Raw genomic sequence first — 19,043 nt, 5'->3', positions numbered from 1 at the left:
TGTATATTGTTTTTAATCAAAAAAAACGACCTGCAACTTTCTTATTAGTATGACTTGTCGTCAATTATATAAAAAATAAAGAAATTTATACGTTTTATTATTTATTTTTTGGAAAAATTACTTCCGCTGTAACCATCTCGAAACCAAAACCGAAAGTGTTGGCAAGGTAACCCGATTTGGCTTGTTTTGATTTTTTTTTCAAAAACATGGCGCATTAATACGTTCTATCGCGCGTGGCATATTTCAAGACATGGATTTTTTGAAAATGCTGAGAAAACAAAAAGTAGTTAAACGTTTTTACAGAAACTTTATGGTAAAATCATCTTTTGTAAAGCTTTGTATTTTTTTTTGTAAAAAAGAGGATTAGGGATGTCTAACTATTACAAATAAAGCCAGTGAAGCGTGACAAAAGTTATTCATTGTTAGCCTCTAGGCACCATTCTGTAATCTACTTATGGCAAATGTCTCCACTACAATGTTATGTAAAAAAGCAATAAAGAATGGTAAATGAACTATAGACATGACTCTTTACATGTAACATATTAGCTACAGCTTTTTAACAAAGTACCAGTAATTAAATGATATATAAAGTATGTACAGTTTGATTATTCTCACATACATTTATAATTTGATGGTAAATAACAGATCAACTAGCATTTAATATATTTTCTTTCTTAAAGTTTACATACATCACTTTTAGACCAGAAATTATATCAATATAAGACTTCTTTATCCACTTTAGGTCAGGTTTGACTATATATATATTTAATACACTTTTACATCTTTTAGTCCAGCCACTCAACATAAAATAATACATACACATTAAAAATATGGTTCATTTACTTTCATTTTTTATTTTTATTTTTTCTGCATAAAAAGTGAATCACATTTTATTTTATTCCTGTTTACGGTATATATAATTGTTTTTCAAAAAAGATTAGTTCCCCTTGTGTAATGTTTGAATAACAACTTTTTGAAAAATAGTTGTTTAGTGTAATTGTCTGTTATACTTTTAAAAATATAAATGCTATTTTCTAACTTCTATGTGGGTGGTCTTTTTATATAAGGTTTTTTTAGAAATTCATATTTTTTCCTTTGGGTCTTTAAAATATTTATCCTATTTTGGCTAATTGCAAGATTTAAAAAACACAATACTATTATTCTCTGTGAATACATGTAGAACTTAATCACCCAGTATTCTCTGTATTATGCATTATTTATTATATTTTTCCATACTATTTAAAATTCACATTGCAAAAGAAACTAATGATTAATTGCATATTACCATTTGTCCTGCAACATAATAAACTGTTTTTAATTTTTGTAACTTTGTTTTTTTTACAGAACATTCATTTTCGTTTATTGTAGTTATAAGTATATATATGTCAGAACAACAACTCAATGGGAAAAGCTACTGTACATCTTGACCAAAATGATTGTCTATCAACAAGTAAACAACAGGAGACAAAGTCCATCAAACTTCTATCAGGTGAGATGTTTAAATAAATAAGATGTGTTTAAATTATTGCTGAGTTAGTTAACTTAAAGGGAACAGGAGGTATAAAATAATGTTGGGCTTATATTATAGAACTTAAAAAGTTGGTTAACAAGTCTTTTTAAATATTTTTAAAAGCTCTTTTCGTTCTCAAGTTATTCACATTTAAAAATTTTTTAGATTTAATTATGTTGCATAAATTATGATGTCATATTTAAGTAATAGCAAATTTTGACATTTTCTGACATCAGTAATTTTAGACCTGCTAAGGGTTATGCATTCAAACTTTATCAATGCATAGATATTATAAAGGTGAATTGATTACAATAAATTTTTTTGACTAAATGATACTCGAGCAAACGAGTGTCGTTTTAAGAATTTAAAAAGTCTTGTTAATCAACTTTTTAAGCTCTATAATATAAGTCCAACATCATTTTATACCTCTGGATCCCTTTAACTAACCAATTGAAAAGTTTAATAAAAATACTAAATACTAAAGAATATTATAAAGTAAAAGAAAAAACGGAAGTTAAGCTGTTGTTGACGTAAATCCCTCAAACTAATACAGAACCTTTTTGTAATTTTTATTTTTAAACTGATGTCAGAAAGTGGATCTATAGTGTTATTATAGTGTTATTTGGTGGCTGGGTGCCTTCTTAGAGGTGGTTGGTGTTGCCTATAGTGCCGCTTAAATATTAAATTCCTAAATTTTATTGAAGCACTTCTGATTATTAAAATGCTTTAAACTAACTCTGATTGTTCATAACAATCTGGACCTTAAAGGTCAAGTTTATCATTATGAGAAATCACTCTGTAAACTACCTTTCGTAATGCTGATTTTCCAGTAAGGAAAATGAATCGTATAGTAATCCTGTACAATAAAATCATCTAGCAAATAATTACAAACGTTTTCAGGATATTTATTGAGAAATACAAATTTGTTTTAGAAAGTCCAGCAAAACCGAAGCTTAGTTTTGAAGATCAGTTGACGTTTGTGCCTACATTGAACCCAACAAGTCTAAAGCTTGCAATGAACAATCGAACTTCAATTGTACAAAGAAGAAAAAAAGAAAAACATCAAAAAATCAACTCCTGTTTTTTATTTCAACCTAAAGTTAGTGACGGAAGCAATAAAATTGCAGCCAAATTAAAAATTGGATTCTGGGAAAGACAAAACATTCACATGCAGCGTCAGAAGCAGATGGTATGTACTGATATTTTGACCAGCTTTCTATTACCTTGTAAATTGTTTATTATTTTTTTTATTTATTATTCGATGAGAAAACTTCAAGGAAAACTAGGTTTACACCTGTGAGACTGTTTTCTGCAACAAAGCTGGAGGTTCAACATTAGTAATTGTTTCTCAATTAATGAAAGGAAACTCATATTCGGCATGTTGTAACAAATGGAAATTGTACCCCATGGAGTTAGTTTCACTTTTAGGTTGTACTATGAAAAAAAAATTCTTTTCTACACATTTTTTTATAAAAAAAAAATGGGCCACAAAAACCTCAAAATCTTGAGAAAATTTTAAGAAAATCCAATTTTTGAAGACCTAATATTTACATTTACAGTTACTAAATCACTATTAATTTCAAAACACAACACAATCAACTTTCTTTTTACAATCAAATGATCATCTTAACAAGACCTATCCTGAAAATAACGAAAGACTTTAATAAATACAGAAAATGTCTGAAAATTACGAAAAAATTCAGAAAAATTGAGCCTATATTCAGACATTTACTAAGAAAATTAAGCCTCAGGTCCAAAAACGGTTTCCTTATAAAAAACCGTGTCTTTTTTTTATCTGATTTCCAATATTATATTTTTTGAAATTGTGTGAGGGTAAAACAAACAAAAAATTAAAAAAAATTCATGTAAGCTTTACATAAAAGAAAAAAACTATATACTAGCCAACCCTTAACTAAATTTTCAGTTATTTATAATTTAGTATTTCATTTTATTTTTATAGATTGAACAAGGACCAAGTACAGTACATCCAAACCTCCGTCATTCACCTGTACAAACCAAAGACATAGAAGGTGTGACCAGGGATGTGAAAAGTTCAGATAATCTTAAACAAATTATGATTAAAGAGAAAATTAAAGAAGAGGGAAGAAAAAAACAAAAAATGTCGAAAAGTTTTGACTCTGCAGAGCTTTACAGATCAAAAAGAACAAAAAGTAATATGGCGCCCTCTTTGAAAGAACCATCTGCTACAAAACCTTCAGAAGTTGCACAATGCAAAGAAAGGCATCAAGAATTATCAAATAATACATTCTGCCCAACTGCACCGCCTAGGGAATCAGAGAGAAAACATCAAAACACAATAGTTAAAAACAATGTTTTTCCAGACTTAAAAAGTTCAGGTAAAGATCAATCAAAATTAAAGGAAAATTCTCAGCGTCTGAGTGATGAGATGTTGGCTAAGCGTCGTGTCCGTAGCTTTACTTTCCCTCAACGAACGGAAGAATTGGACGCTAAGCATCAACATATGTTGAACATGAAGAAAATTTCCACTGAGGCTGTAAAGGTAATGATTATGCAGTAGACTACCTTAAGGGAATTAATTTTCGCGGGAACTAATTTTTGCCAGAAATTTTTGCGCATTTGACAAGTTCTAACAAATCTCGAAAATTATAATTGATGACATATTTATACCGCTTATCAGGGACATAAAATATAGACTGTCTAAGTAAAGTACACATATATATGTAGTTTTCGGTAAATCTGGAGAAAAAAGCGTTTTCAAAAATTAAAAAAATCCAAATTTCACAGGAATTGATATTCGTAAATTTCGCGAATAGCTGTTTCAATGTGTCAATTATTCAAGCATTTTATTTCCTTCTCTTCCCTCTCTCTTCGTCAGAACAAAAAAGTATTCGTCTGCAATGGTCCGTATGCCACATTGCGAGCAGCCCTGCGAAGGCGTGGTTGGATTGAGAAAAAATTTAAGCAAGACGAAATGCTTAAACTGGACAACAAAATTGAAGAAAGCCAAACCAGTGAGAATATTCAGGAAAACAGCTTTTTGTGTGATGGCCAGTACGGTATAATGTCACGAATGGTAAGAAACTCGAAACCTTCTTTTATATGGACACTACGCAACGATGAAATTCGTCATCAGTATTTAGATAAAGATCAAATTGTGAACCATTACTCGTCTGCCGGTTCTTTTACAACAAAATCCGGTCTGTGCTCTAGTCTGAAAAACGTGCATCACTTTGTTGAGACGGATTCTCTCGCGTTTTTTCCTCGATGTTATCGATTATGTTGCTTAGAAGAACAAGAGGGTTTCATACAAGACTTTCGTATAACAGCGATTACAAGCGTTTTAAAAATTGTTATTTTAAACAAAGAGATGTGGAGGGAAATGGAAACAAATAAAGATGAAGAAGAAAAAAATTCTTTAAGCGGTAAGTTCAAATGTTTTTACAGTGATAAAAGCCAACCCTATTTGAAGCACAGATGGGAATTGAATTCCAAAAATCGTTAACGTAAATTAAGGAACAGACAGAAGAAGAAGTTCTGGAAATAAAGTTAAGTTAAGTCTCCACAAATAGAACAAAAGGTTAAGTTAAAGCCTATTTCCACAAATAGAACAAATCAGTTTCCCTTTTCCAATTCGACGTGAAGTTATTTCAATCAAAATATTTTTAAGAAAAAAAAGAACTAATCGAATTAAAGCATTGTTACTGTTCTTCCCTGTGTTGATCTGTTACTGTGTGGATATTGGTGGTCGCTAGGCAGAGACTGTTGCGGTTTTCCTACTTATAAACGGTCAAAATTCATATCTTCGTGTTCAGGTGAGAGCGAAAAGAGGAAGAATACAAAAAAGGTGAAGTTTCTACCATCAAGTGTCATGCTACTTGTGATGAAGGAGTGTCACAAATTCCTCGATTTAAAACAACACCTGCGAATAGAAGAAGACTACGTACAGGATGATCAAGACATGGATGAAATTAATTGGAGAAGAATAGTTAAACATTACTACGAAATAGCACAGTAAGTTCTCACCGAAGTCGCTTCATACCATTTTTTCGATTTTAAAAAGAAACGAAAAAGATGCTAAAACTAAAATGGCGGATCTAAACGAGTAAAAAATGGCTTTTTTGTCTTTCTTTTTATTAGATTTTACAGCGAAATCTTAGCTACGAAGAAGTAGGAACTATTTGCTTCTCTGAGACGCGGACGTCTCGAACCAAAAAAACGCACGCCTTCTCATCGTATTCGCTGGGGCGCTCTTTAAAAATTGGCCAAGGAATTAGAGTCAGATTAGTCACAAGGTGGTATTAATAAAAAAGTCGAAATGGTAGATTTAGCTTTTATGATGACTGACTCTTTGACGCTTATTAAACCCCGAGTAAAAATCGAGTAGTGTTTTTATGTTAAGGTGTTAAGACGTCCCGTGGTATGAGACATGAGAGTATGGGTTTGAAAATTTAAAAAATAATGATTTTTAAACCAAAGTTTATAATAAGACATTATAGGCCAGGATGAGTACAAAAGATGTCTTTTACACAATTAAAGTGTTCAAGAACTTGACATTAACTAATAACCATACTTGCATGTGTTTTGGATTTACTTTTTGTTTTGAAGGCGCAGTAGAGTTGTCACGAAGTGGAGAATGTAACTTTAAAACTTAAGATAATTCATGAAGGTTCTTTTTCAAAATAGTTTCACGGACACTTTTTTTAGCCAAGGTGCTGTGGTAACTGACGCCTGGTTACACGCTGAAGAATGTGAAAATGTTGTAAAACAGATGGAAAAATATTGCCCTCAAATTACCATTGATGGATGCCAAAATTTATGGATTTTAAAGCCTGGTGCCAAATCACGTGGAAGAGGGATTGAGATAAAAAACCGATTGGATGAAATCTTAAATGTGGTTGGTAATATATCGAATAAAGAAAATAAATGGGTGATTCAAAAGTACATAGGTATTTTTGTATGTTTTTGGTTTGTTTGTTTTTGTTTTGTTTATTTTTTGTTTGTTTGTTTGTTTTTGGATTTCTTTATTCTTCTGTAAAGTACTTTTTTATGACTTCAGAACGTCCGTTTCTCGTGTATCGAACAAAATTTGATATTCGACAATGGTTTCTCGTCACGGATTGGAACCCATTGATGTTGTGGTTTTATCAAGACAGTTACATCAGGTGTGTCCCCTGTTTGTCTATGTTGCTAGCCTCCTGTTTTTGTTGCTTCTGTTCTGCTGGAATCGATCGATCTATTCATTCATGCATTCTTTCATTTATTTATTCGCTCATTCCCAGATTCTGTGGCCAAGAATTTACTTTGGACAACCTCGATGCGCAATTTCATCTCTCCAACAATTCAATACAAAAACATTATGAAGTGGGAGAAAGATCGGAATATTTACCAGATTTTAACATGTGGACCAGTGAAGAATTTAAAATGCATCTGCTGAAAAGAGGTAGGCATGTTGTTGTTGTTTTTCTTTATCATTCACTTTTCAATCTTCTATTGGGTGTAAACTAAATCTTTCTGTTGCGAGCCAGAGTATCTGAAAAAATCAAAACGTTAGACAACTTGGCAAAGTCTAGGCAAAGATTCAATAAAAGAGAGCAAGCCTTAGTTTGATCGTGTGTTGCACCTTTTCGAGTTGCTCAGGCCTTAGGTTGAGATTGGGGTCTAAACTTATGTTACTGCTTAGCAACTGGCCAAGCTGAAAATATGAAGAATTAACAAGAGTTTTTTTATAGTGTCAAATGTCAAATATTCATTAAAAAATTGAGAACATTTTGAGGACATTTTTCCAAAATAATGGAGAATGTTTGGCGAAATCTTTATAAGGTAATGCTAAGAGTAAAGAATATGTATATGTGGCAATTTTACTCTTTTTTGAAAATAAAAACATATGACAACTCATATAGATTTGGAAAATTGAGGAGAAAAATGTTAAAAAATCTACTTTGGAAGGAAATTTGAGAAATATCAGGGATATTTTCAAAATTTAAGAGTTTTAAGTTCCCACCCTGATTATGCAACCAAAGCTTAACTGTAAAACAGTTTTTCTTCGCTTGGTTTATTCCAGACAAAATAACATTAAAATTAGCAGGTGTAAGACTAAATATTACGATTGGCAACTCCTTAGCAACTTCAAGGGTCAGATCAGAAATAATCTTGCCCTTAGCAACAGAGGTTGAAACGAAAAATAGAATTGCATATAAAAAACGTACTTACACTTTGAAAATACCTCCGCCTGTTTTTAGGCGTATCAATCAAGCTGTAAATTTTCCTAAGCACGTCTTACAATCAAACAATACTGAATGTTGAACCTCGTGCAAAAAAGACATCTTGGTGCCTGCTATGCCTACTGTTTCTACTAAATTGTATTGTGTTGTAAAAATTAATTTAACAAAAATAAACCATCTATATAACATATAGGGTACGAGTCAGCTTGGGAGGAAGTTATCTATCCTGGTATGAAAAATGCCATCATAGCAGTGTTGCAGTCGTGTCAAGACTCATTAGAGTATCGAAAAAACGCGTTCGAATTGTACGGAGCCGATTTCATGTTAAGCGAAGATTTACAACCATGGTTGATCGAAATCAACTCCAGCCCAGCATTGGGAGCTAGCACGCCGGTAACCGAAATTTTGTGTCGTAATGTTATAGAGGATACGTTGAAAGTTGTTCTCGATCGGCGTGAGAATAAGTTATGTGATACTGGTAGATTCGAACTTGCGTTTAAACGCCCCTATGTTGTAATACCGAGTTATATGGGTTGCACTATAGCAGTTGAAGGAACATCTTTAAAGAACGTTAACAGAACTAGAATAAAACCAATGGAAACAAGAGTCAAACCAGATGACAGCGCCATGTCAATAACAGCCACAAAGGAAGGAAATCTTGTCAAAAAAAGTTTGGCAGAGCCTAAAAAGAATGATGTAAAAACTCAAAGAGGCACATCAAAATCCACGTTTTCGAGTAAAGACCTGGGGTCATTAGTTGATGTGCAACCATTATTAAACGCAGAGAATGCGAAAGAAAAGCAGTTTTCTCAAACATCTGGTGAAATGAAATGTTTCTCACCCAGTAAACTTAATATTGTCATCCAAGAATTAAAAAGCGAGGCAGATCAAGTCAATATGAAATATCACAACGTTACGGTCGCCGAATTATTTCAAACTAAGACAGGCGAAGATAAAAATATAGGTATCGAAATGTTAAATCCAGTGAAACTTCATTCGAGATGTTGTAGTCACTGCAGCGAAACCGATGAAGTAAGCATGGACCTGCCTGTACATAAAATAGAATCGTACGACATAAAAAAACTAAAGACTCCTTTTCTAATGCAAGATATAAAAGGAAGAATGGAGAAAAAGAAGCCTTGCGGAAAGAACACCAAACAATATGGTATTTTAGCTGCGAGAGATATTACTGGAATCAAAATAAAAGACAATTATGCGCCAGTTATTGTAAATCGCTATGACAAAAGTAGAGTGCAAGATATTTATGTGAAAGCAGGTTGTAATATACAGGTAAAAGATGCAGGATAAAAAGGGTGTATTTTATTTTTGCCAACTACAGAATTTTTTGTAGAAATTTTCACGCGTCATATCACTCATTAAGTTAAAATATTTCGATTACTAGTTTTTTTAATTGAATTGACTGTTTTCGGGTACAATACAAACCCACACTTTTAGCTCGCTAATTAAGCATCAGAAATTGATTCGGGTAAGGTATTTTAAAGCCAGCGAGGAAAATGTCATCTTTTTTAAGCATAACGCTTGTAAACATTCAGAATTTTTAAAACACATGTTAAGCATATTGTCCAGTCCAGTATTGATGAATCTTTCTGATGTGCGTTTATTTCGTGTTATGGGTTATTTTCTGAACTTGGCCTTGTGTAAATATACCTTAAGTTTTGTCGTTGTTCTTATAAAGCTAAAAATAGAGCCATTCATTATATTCTGCTATCCCATAAGACAACGTTCAAGTTTTGAATTTCATGCTCCACTAAGCATAACGTAAGCATGCCCTAAGCCTGACTTTGTTTTTCGCATCAGCATATCCCAACCTGATTTCAAATTCTCATTACTTATGACATAAAAAACACATCAACTTTATTGTCTGCGCTTATTTCAGACAGCGATTATCGTTTTTGACTGCTGAAGATTACTTGGGAATAATTATCTCTAATTATTCTAATTATTTACAAACGTTCCTTCCAGGGGATTATATTACGATCATCATATTGGAAAAAAAAGTTGAGTGAAAGAAAACATAATGGACGTTCTAATTTCTCATCGTTTTTTTCAATCTGAGTAAAAAATCTTGGAAACGAAGCGGGTATTTTACACCTTATTAAACAGAGTCTCTCGCTCTGTCAGGAATGTCGGGAATTGTTCCGAATTTTCAAAATATTGTCAAAATGTCAGAAAAAAACTCAAGAAGAACAGCAATTTCTTTCACACGTCAGGGAAGTTTCCATAAGGTATAAATAGTCAATATGAACTATTTTAATTTTTCAGGATATTGCAAAGTATTAAATTTTCGAACTTAGTTTGAACTATGATTTAATTATGCTTGCAAATAATTTACAATCTTTAGGGTTACCTAGATTAAAACAAATTCCGGTCAAAAAATTCGATAAATTGAAGAATATCGAAGACTTTTGAATGGTATTATCTAAAAACGCACACCCCTGGCCTATTTTATAGCTTTTTGTAATAGGAGATGGCGGGGAATACTGTCCTCCAGAATCTGAAAATTAAAACTTCTAGTTCTTATGTTTTATTTATCAATAGCCATTATAAAAGAGGCAAGGATTAAAAATATTTCTTCACTTTCGATCTTAATATCAGCCAAAGAATTATGTTGCCAATTGATTAACATTTTAAGTCTCGTACCCAGGGTTTCTCTTTCGTTTTTTAGTTAGAATGTGTTGCGCCAGCAAACATATAAGAAAGGTAATAAAGAAGCATGCGGATAGACGTCGTTCCGAAATGATTTTTGTTGCGTTCACACGGTTTCGAAGCTATCCGATACACGAAACAGGGAATGATTCTGCTCCTCTGATTTTCGAAAAACATGTTCACACGTCATTCCGGAACAAAACGATTCCGAAATAAAACCTATCCGCAATGTGTGAACATAGTCTTATTTGCGTCAAAATAAAAATTTACCCGCCTACTGAGATATCAAGTACGCATGATCGATAGGCGGAAGAAAGAAGAATAATTTATGTCGATACGGCATAATTCTTGAAACTAAACAATAGTTCTTAAAAAAATTAAGAATATGTTTTCAGGGTGAGATTTCAGGTTAAAAGCAATAGATCTATTGTTAAGAACAATAGAAAAAGAGGAATAATGACCAGGCTGGTGAGAATTTTATAAATTTGTATAAAAGAAAAGCGTTGAACTTTTTGTAAAGTTTGCAACTAGAATTTAGTGAATGGCCCCGTGTTTTTAACCCCTGTGCGCCCCCAAAAAATAGTTTTAAAACGAGGCCGATTGAAGATGATGCATGATGTTTCAAAACAACCCATTTTTTACAAATCGTCACCACAGAAATGTCACATCAAACAGGAATTCAAGGTACGTTTTTTCAAATATCTTTATTTTAACTCGCTACATAATTTTAACTGTACCCATCTCTTAAGACTATTTACCAAAAATACCAGTAAAGAGGCAAATATTTACAGGGGAAGAAATTGCCTGAATTAATTCTGAATAGAAAACTTAAAATGTTGTTTTTATCTAGCTAGCAGCAAAACCTGGCCAAGTAAAGACAGCTGAATTAAATATCTCGGGGTAACATTTGATTAAAAAATGCAATTGGAAGAGCACATTATTGACATAAATATAAAAATATATACTAATTAAATATTCTAAAGTTGAAACCTTGCATCTTTTTTGTGTGTGTGTGAAGTGTCAAGCACTTGTCATGCCATATTTCAACTACTGCTCCTCGTCATACATGGGCTTGTTCCATCTAAGGTAGATAGGGAAAACTAAAAAACTAAAGGGGTAGGGGAAAATTAAAAAAGACGATTTAAATGTGTCCTTTGGAAAGAGAGGCAATATTGCCTGAATAATTTGCCATATTAGTGACGTATCCAGAGTTTTTTGGGACTAACCAACTTTTTGCTTAGGTTAGTATCTCCATGAGGCTGGTGCCGAAGGGGAAATTTTGGGTTTTGAGGTCCCTAGATCGCCGGAAAATGGCTTTGAGGCACTCCAAAACAGCCATTTTATTACATATTGTTTGAGCACTGAAAACATACAAATATCGACCAATAAATTTGTGATTACCAACCTGGTCCCCAGGGCTGTATTGATTTTGATGGGAAACCGTTCAACTAGCCTACGTTCACAGATGTAGCGTTGGGTCTATAACATAGGCTGAAGCTATCGTTCACTCGATTTATTTTGAAACAGACGAGTGAGTAAAGATGGTGGTAGGTTCGTGAATTCAAAACAATCAAATGTACGCATGTACATCAAATCCAAGCAGTTTAATCATTTTAAAGGATCACAAATATGTTGAAGAAAACATACTACTTAGTGCTTATATTTACTTAATTTACTAGTTTTTTTTTTTTTTTGGGGGGGGGATAAGAATTTGTGATCCCATACCGATAAACCTCTCTGGATACGTCGGTGCATATATATTAGTTTTCATAGCCATGAATCACATTGCTCCTGAAATGCGCTCAAAATTCCTTTTGGCAAATACTGCCACAATCACCAAACAAAAAGAGCTTCAAAAAACAGGTTCACACTTCCCTTAGTCAACACAGAATTTGACACAAAAGTCTTCCCGTTTAAAGCTGCAAAAGTGTGGAATAATCTTTCAGACCAAGTGACCTGTAATGGAAGTCTGCTTTCTCATTCAGTTTTAAAAAGTAATCAGTGAGCTCTTAATCTCCCCATTTTAAGAGACATCAAATTACATTATTTAAGTCTTTCTTTGTATGGTAGATGACCAATACTTGTGATCATCCTAGTAAATCTTCTCCGGACCTTTTTTATGTTGTCAATGTCCTTTTGCAGAAATGGTCTCCATGATTGTTTTTACATGAATGATCTTCATGATTGTTTGCTGTATAATATATGCACAAGTTGTTTTTAGTTTTGCATTCAAATTAAACTTTCTTCGTTTTTCTCTTAAACATGGCTATGACATGATTTTCTTAGCCTTAATCTAAGATCTACCATATTAATCTCACTGGGACCAAATTATGTGTACTTTACAGGACAGACAGCTCAAACATCGATTGAGTAGCACACCCAGTAGGGAAAACCTATGGTTGCGGTTTTACTGCAATTGCAGTATACCTAAAATTTCTTTTTTCCAAAATAAGGCATCTTTTGCAAGATCTTTCGATCATGCGACTTATTTGCAATTTGTGTTTTTTGTGATATTTTCAGAGTGGAACAAAAATTCAATCAGCTTAAAGTCTATTCCCTTGTTAAACTGCAAAGTGTTCAAGTCGATTTGAAATCTATTGGAATTACTTCTAACATCCATTTTATGATCAAAATTGTTTTAATACTTACCCACTTGTCACAGATGTAGCTAACTAAGACTACTTTTAAAATATATTCGATTAGGTCATTAACTCTTAAATTAACTACCTGACTTATTTTTGCAAGAATTATGTCGCAAATATTAGATTCTATATAACTACAAAATTAAGTCAGTTAAGTAAAAACTTTTCCACAAAAAAAGAAAATTCAGTTGTGAGTTTTATTCATGTTTTGTATTATTTGTTTTTATTATGAGCCCTTGACCACACAGCCTCAATTTTAATTTCAAACTATTTTTTTTCTTGTCAATCAATGTCACTCATATGTCTTCTTGTTTTTGGGCAAAACATTTGTTTGCAAAGCAGTAAATTCCACAAGATGTGTGCAATCGTACATGCCAACACACATGTAACACCTGTCAAGTTTTCAATTCATTACAATTGCACACAACAAACAATCCAAAGTGTAACAAATCTAATGTTTTTTTGCATATTATTTTATATTTTTTATTCATTTTGAGCATATATAATTTATTTTTTTCGATCACAAGCCTATCAATAAGAAAATAACACCCAAGCAATAAATCGCTTGCCTAAGGTTATAATAATTTAGACTGGGCAAGCAACCTGAATAAATAAAATAATTTTATAGAGGCATATTTTATTACGAAATCTTTTTTATCTATTTTACCCTGTCTTTTATGTATGGTTATTTTTTACTGCAAATAACATTGATAACATTGATTTCCATGTGAATAAGTAAATAAACTTGTATCTCAAAGAAATCTAAATATTACATAATGCTAAACTAAGATATTACTAAATATTGTTTTGATAGGTTTTATATCTCAATTTTAGGAAGAAAAGTAATAAAGTAATTTACATTAGGATTAAAGTCATGGTAAATTTTAGGCCTCCTATTTTGACTGTATTTTGCATGCGATTTCCAGCATGTGTGTAGTTTTTTCTCATTCCCTGAAGCTCCTTTAAAAATATTATATTATCAAGTGGAAATTATTACCCCAAAGAACTAACTATTGGGAAAAAGTGTAAGACTTTTCATTGTGTATGCTGATAGTTATATGCTTGTAGTTACAACTTTGATACATCTCAGTGTTAAATGTCTGTTTTGTTTAGCTTCCGAAGATTTAAAAACGTTTTTTTCACAAGTTAAAGATGGAAACACCCGTTTAATGAAAATTGGAATTGAGAGTGGTAATACTCTTCTTTATTTTTAATAAATTTCACAATGCATTAAACACTTTGTACTACTTATAACTTATAAATACTTATGAATCCTGTTTTTAGAGGAATTGATTTTGTTAGATCAAAGAGAAGCATCTGGAACATGGGAGGAAGGTATAAAGAGTTGAATAAAGGGAAGATACTTCCAGTCTAAATAAATTACTATAAAATAAATTGTTTTTTTAAGTGGCATATTAAAGCAATGTAAGTAAAAAAAACATTATTTGTCCTGAGGATTTGATCTATTGACTGAAACCTGACAAATCATGTGTACTTCTAAACTATAAGCTTAGACCAGATGTAAATAATGTGATTTTTTATTTCCACAAATAATTGTATTTTAGATTATGATACTTGTATATTAAGTGTGGTGGAAGAGAAGAAGCCCTGTTATTTATTTTATCGACTTGATTCTAAAAACTCTCAAGGATATGAATGGCTGTTTATTGCATATTCCCCTGATGATTCCCAGGTTGGTCACTTCTGCTTCCAAAAGTGTACAGTGTTTTAAAATTTTTATTAAGCATATCTATCTATTTTGGTTTCGTTATCTGTACATTTTACTGATTACACAACCACAATTTTATTGTGCAGGAAAGTAAGGCGCCTGGTGACCAGCTATCTGGAAAATCTGCAGAAGTTAGGGAATTCTTATAAATTAAATTTATTTAAAAGTCAGGAAAAATTCTGGAATTTCTATACCCAGCTCTCACTATCTAAATGTAGATGAAATCATGGCTTGGAAGTGTTGTTTTTTCAATATTACGTAGGAAAATTGAAATTTTTTTGGTCGACCAACCAGACAAGGAGATGTTATATTTTGATTTGTTTCTTTCCTATTACTTTTCTCAAATTGTTTCTTTTATCCTAGGTACGGCAGAAAATGTTGTACGCTGGTACGAGAAGCACCTTAAAACAACAATTTGGAGGTGGTCATATAACAGAAGAAATATTTGGAACACACAAGGTTAAAGTCAAATGTTATCTGACAAATTAAATTAAATTGACAAAAAATTATTTTGTGCTCTCAAATGAGAATTTTTTCAAAAAAAATGTTTAGAGTGATATCAACTTAGCTGGGTATCACAAATATAAAGAAACAAAAGCAGCTGATGCACCATTTACAATGGCTGAAATGGAATTAAAAGAAGTGAAACAAGTGGGTATTGTTACGCCATGCATTTTACTGGACATTGTGTATATATAGTTACTTTTGTAGAAATTATCTTTTCTGACAATGCATTGAGATATCACATAAATTTATGAAAGTCGAACCACAAGTATCCAGAAGATTTTGGCACATTTTCTGGGTAGTTGGCTAGTTCAACCTTCATCTATCTGGTAATCCCCGTTTTTTGTCTCTGCACAATTTTATAGTTGTGCTTTAAATACACGAAAGAGCAAACAGGCTATAATTCGGCGGAATAAAAAGGACGGTTAAACACGTAATGAGTAGTCTGATAAAAAGTCTGGCTAACGGTCTATGAGGCAAAAATGGCAGCTGTGGGTAGCGACAGGCCAATTCCTGTGATTTTTCTCACATGTGAATTCCAATAGATTTTTCACAGGCCTACAACTTGTTCTTGCAAAAAGTTCATTTTTTTTGCCTAAGACTTTTTTTATATATTTTTACCCTTTAATCTGCTAGCTAATGCTTCATAAAATCACTTTTTAAAAATTTGAATAGCTTTCTGAGCTACATTTAAATGCAGATGTGCTATGATAAATAGCCACCTATGTATACACACCATCCGGATAAACTATCTAAGTTCATCACTAACATATTGCCACACGTAGTGTAGTGGGTTCGTCTGCGGCTCCCAGTTCTAGGGACTGCAAATCAAATCCCGCTCACTGCCATGCAGTGTGTTAGTGATGAACAAAGTAGTTCTTATTCAATAGGCATTTAGTGTGTTGTAGCATTTCTTGTGTGACTGTAATGCACCTAAGATGTTCTACCATAACACCTGTTTCCTTATATCAAACAACTATTTTTCACTTTCTTACTAATTTTGTTCAAAGGGCGTGTGCAAAGGTACCAAGAAATCTAGAAATTTTTTTTTTGTTTTTTAATTTTATATTCATCAACAGTATTTGTGTATTTCAGCAACATCTAAATGCATCTTCAAGCACCAAAGCATCCACTCTACCAGGAGTTAGTTTTCCCATTGATGACGCTGCTATCAATGAATTAGTTCGTATTGCAAAGAAAGAGGTGTCATACGTTCAACTGGTAATAAGTCTTACCTGACTACTCATTTGTGTCTCTGACGTAAGCTTCTGTGATTGCTGTTAAAAAGAATCACATGGTTTAAACAAAGACACCTAAAAGATGGATCATATCTAAAGTTATAGGGAGCAAAAACAAGGGGGGATTTTTTTCGTTAAAGTTATACTTGAATTGTTTCCTGACTTGATTTTAATGTGATTGTACAAAGATAGACGTAAATTTTGTAACCTTGATTTGACTCTCTACATACGTTGATTGAAAGCATGAACAATGTTAATAGAAATCTTCTGAATTGTACGTACTAACTTGAATTTAACTATTTGCTCGATTTCCAACAAGTATGTGTGACCTTCTGCTTTTGACCAGTCTATAGATATTACAAAAGAGATAATCAACTTGGAAAAAACATGCGAGTTAGAAGTCGATCAGCTAGCCGGTGAAATACCAACAGACAAACCTCGTTACCACTTCTTTTTATTCAAACATACACATGAAGGGGATTATTTAGAGTCGATAGGTAAGTCATGTTTCTTTTCTAGGTTGTTACATGTGTTTCCAGTGTGAAAAGTAGGTGTCTACTAGACAAAGGCGTCAAGGAACATGGTTAAAATTTGATTGGTTAGAAAACTTATTATATAATAGCAACCCGTTTTTACTTTTAACTAGAGTGAGCTAGTTTGGCTAGAAAAGTCAGACATTTTGAACAATCCAGTCGCAAATTCAAGTAATGACAGTCTAAAGAAAGAGATTAAACTGCGGTAAAGCATGTCAGCAAGTACAGTAATATGAATCGATGTATATCACTGAGTATAATAAAATGATTGTTGTTTTCCAGTTGAACGTTGACATGATATAATACACCTTTCAGAAATCGAATGGTTTCAAGAGCTTGATACCAAGGGATCCCATTCTAACCTCCCCAACAACTCCACAACGTTTCCTCCTTAACAACCCCTCAACTTTTTTCTTAAGGTTCTAAAATTTTTATTAGCTGACGAAAAAAATTCTAACCATTTTCCGGTTGTTGTCAAGTCCTTTGTATTGGGCACCTGGATGGACAGGAGCGTGCTTTAGTGCAGCTGTTTTTAGTAGCAGAGTCAAAATATCACGTACTTCTTTCTTTTTTAGTTTTTATTTATTCCATGCCTGGATATTCATGTTCTGTGAAAGAAAGAATGTTATATTCATCATGCAAGGCTACGTTAATATCAGGCTGTGAAGATGTTTTGAAAATGGAGATAGCGAAAAAGGTATTCAGGCTTTTATTTCAAATTGTGTGCAGCTGAGAGAAAAATGATTAACAAATTTTATCGTATCGTTATACCACCTTAAAAATCACCACTATCTCGGAAATAGTTAAAAAATAGTTTGGCACGAGCAAATAAATGTTGGGATGAATATTGGCTATTTTGCGTTGTAATTGCGATTAAAAAAGTTTCATTTGGAAAAATACCTATGTATTATGCATGCAACGTATTACTTTAAGTGGATTAATTTCTGTCTAGTTTGTTTTCGCGAAATTGGTGGGTTTTTTTTCGCAAAAACCCGCTTAAAACATCTAATATTTTAGCCCAAACAACAGTAGATCGATTCTGGTGTATCCCATTGTTAGACGTATCTGCTTTAGAAACGGTAATTCTAGGGGTAAATTGGGACATCGAGATTTTGCTATGAGAGGTTGATCGTCATTCATTTCAACCGTTCTTGACAGCCTCTGCTGTAAAGGATGTTCACTATAAGAAGATTTTACAGTAATAATCTATATTTTAGCTTGAAATATCAGAAGGAAGTGAACTAACAGCAGACTTCCTACAAGACGAGATTCATCCACAGAAGAACATACACAGACCTAAATTTGCCAAACCCAAACCACCAGGTGGAAGAGGAGCGAAACGAATGATTAAAAAAACGAATGATGAAGAAAATCCAGAATAGATTTATTTTTATATTGCCTAATTTTTTTATAATAATTCCTGTAATTAAATTCGTTAAATGACTTGTGACAGAGTAATCTTGACTCGCTGCTTTCTGTTATTCTGAATATGTATTTGGATACTAACAGCATGGGTACTAGCAACATGGGCACTTATCGGTTTATAGTCGGCCCTTATTCTCGTCACTTGCTTTAAATTTATGAAAAAGAGTGTTGATGTTTTAGTTTTTTTTTTTTTTAGTATTTCCCAAATCGAGGAGAAATTTAATAGTTTTGTCTGTGGTTTTGTATAGAGTTGTTATTCCCAATTTTTGTCATTCAATACAATTACAAAATTCTTAGTAAAAAGCTAGTTTACTACACCAAATATATTCCATGTTTCGTACAAAACAGTTTTGCGAATTTTTTCTGCAAAGAACTTTTGTATTTAGCATAATTCCTTGCATATTAGAAATTACACAAATTTAATAATAATATTTTGGGGTGTATTATATAATAATGTATAGTTCACGTCATTTATAATTAAATAAAAAAAGCCTCGCGGTTTTAACACTCGTCCTTATTGCTTGCAGTGGAACAATTACCGACTTGAAAGGATTGGTTTGTTTATACTCAGCTAGTTTAAATTTAGGAGGAA

The 19,043-nt window shown here is 32.5% G+C and overlaps 2 protein-coding genes across 3 annotated transcripts; both read left to right on the top strand.

Moving 5' to 3' along the window:
• Positions 1–201: 201 nt before the first annotated feature.
• Positions 202–9,108, top strand: LOC130624922 (tubulin tyrosine ligase 3-like). Of its 2 annotated transcripts, XM_057439982.1 has the most exons (10): positions 202–313; positions 1,369–1,489; positions 2,443–2,699; positions 3,471–4,031; positions 4,368–4,914; positions 5,305–5,503; positions 6,197–6,438; positions 6,549–6,654; positions 6,772–6,932; positions 7,907–9,108. In XM_057439982.1, the coding sequence occupies exons 2-10, from the start codon at positions 1,402–1,404 to the stop codon at positions 9,019–9,021; spliced, it is 3,276 nt and encodes a 1,091-aa protein (XP_057295965.1). In that variant the 5' UTR covers positions 202–313; positions 1,369–1,401; the 3' UTR covers positions 9,022–9,108. The 2 variants fall into 2 exon arrangements, with proteins under 2 accessions (XP_057295965.1, XP_057295964.1); XM_057439981.1 differs by having other exon boundaries at positions 6,549–6,932.
• Positions 9,109–10,944: 1,836 nt separating this feature from the next.
• LOC130625627 (twinfilin-1-like) lies at positions 10,945–18,804 on the top strand. The gene is made up of 10 exons (XM_057440725.1): positions 10,945–11,064; positions 14,136–14,213; positions 14,307–14,357; positions 14,588–14,715; positions 15,115–15,210; positions 15,304–15,402; positions 16,351–16,476; positions 16,840–16,990; positions 17,602–17,723; positions 18,244–18,804. Exons 1-10 carry the CDS (start codon positions 11,040–11,042, stop codon positions 18,406–18,408), a joined length of 1,041 nt encoding a protein of 346 aa, XP_057296708.1. The 5' UTR covers positions 10,945–11,039; the 3' UTR covers positions 18,409–18,804.
• Positions 18,805–19,043: the final 239 nt, after the last annotated feature.

Source organism: Hydractinia symbiolongicarpus, chromosome 14 (assembly GCF_029227915.1).
Source record: "Hydractinia symbiolongicarpus strain clone_291-10 chromosome 14, HSymV2.1, whole genome shotgun sequence".
Classification (NCBI taxonomy): domain Eukaryota; kingdom Metazoa; phylum Cnidaria; class Hydrozoa; order Anthoathecata; family Hydractiniidae; genus Hydractinia; species Hydractinia symbiolongicarpus.
Note: the sequence above shows the minus strand (reverse complement) of the source record. Positions and strands in the feature narration are given on the sequence as shown.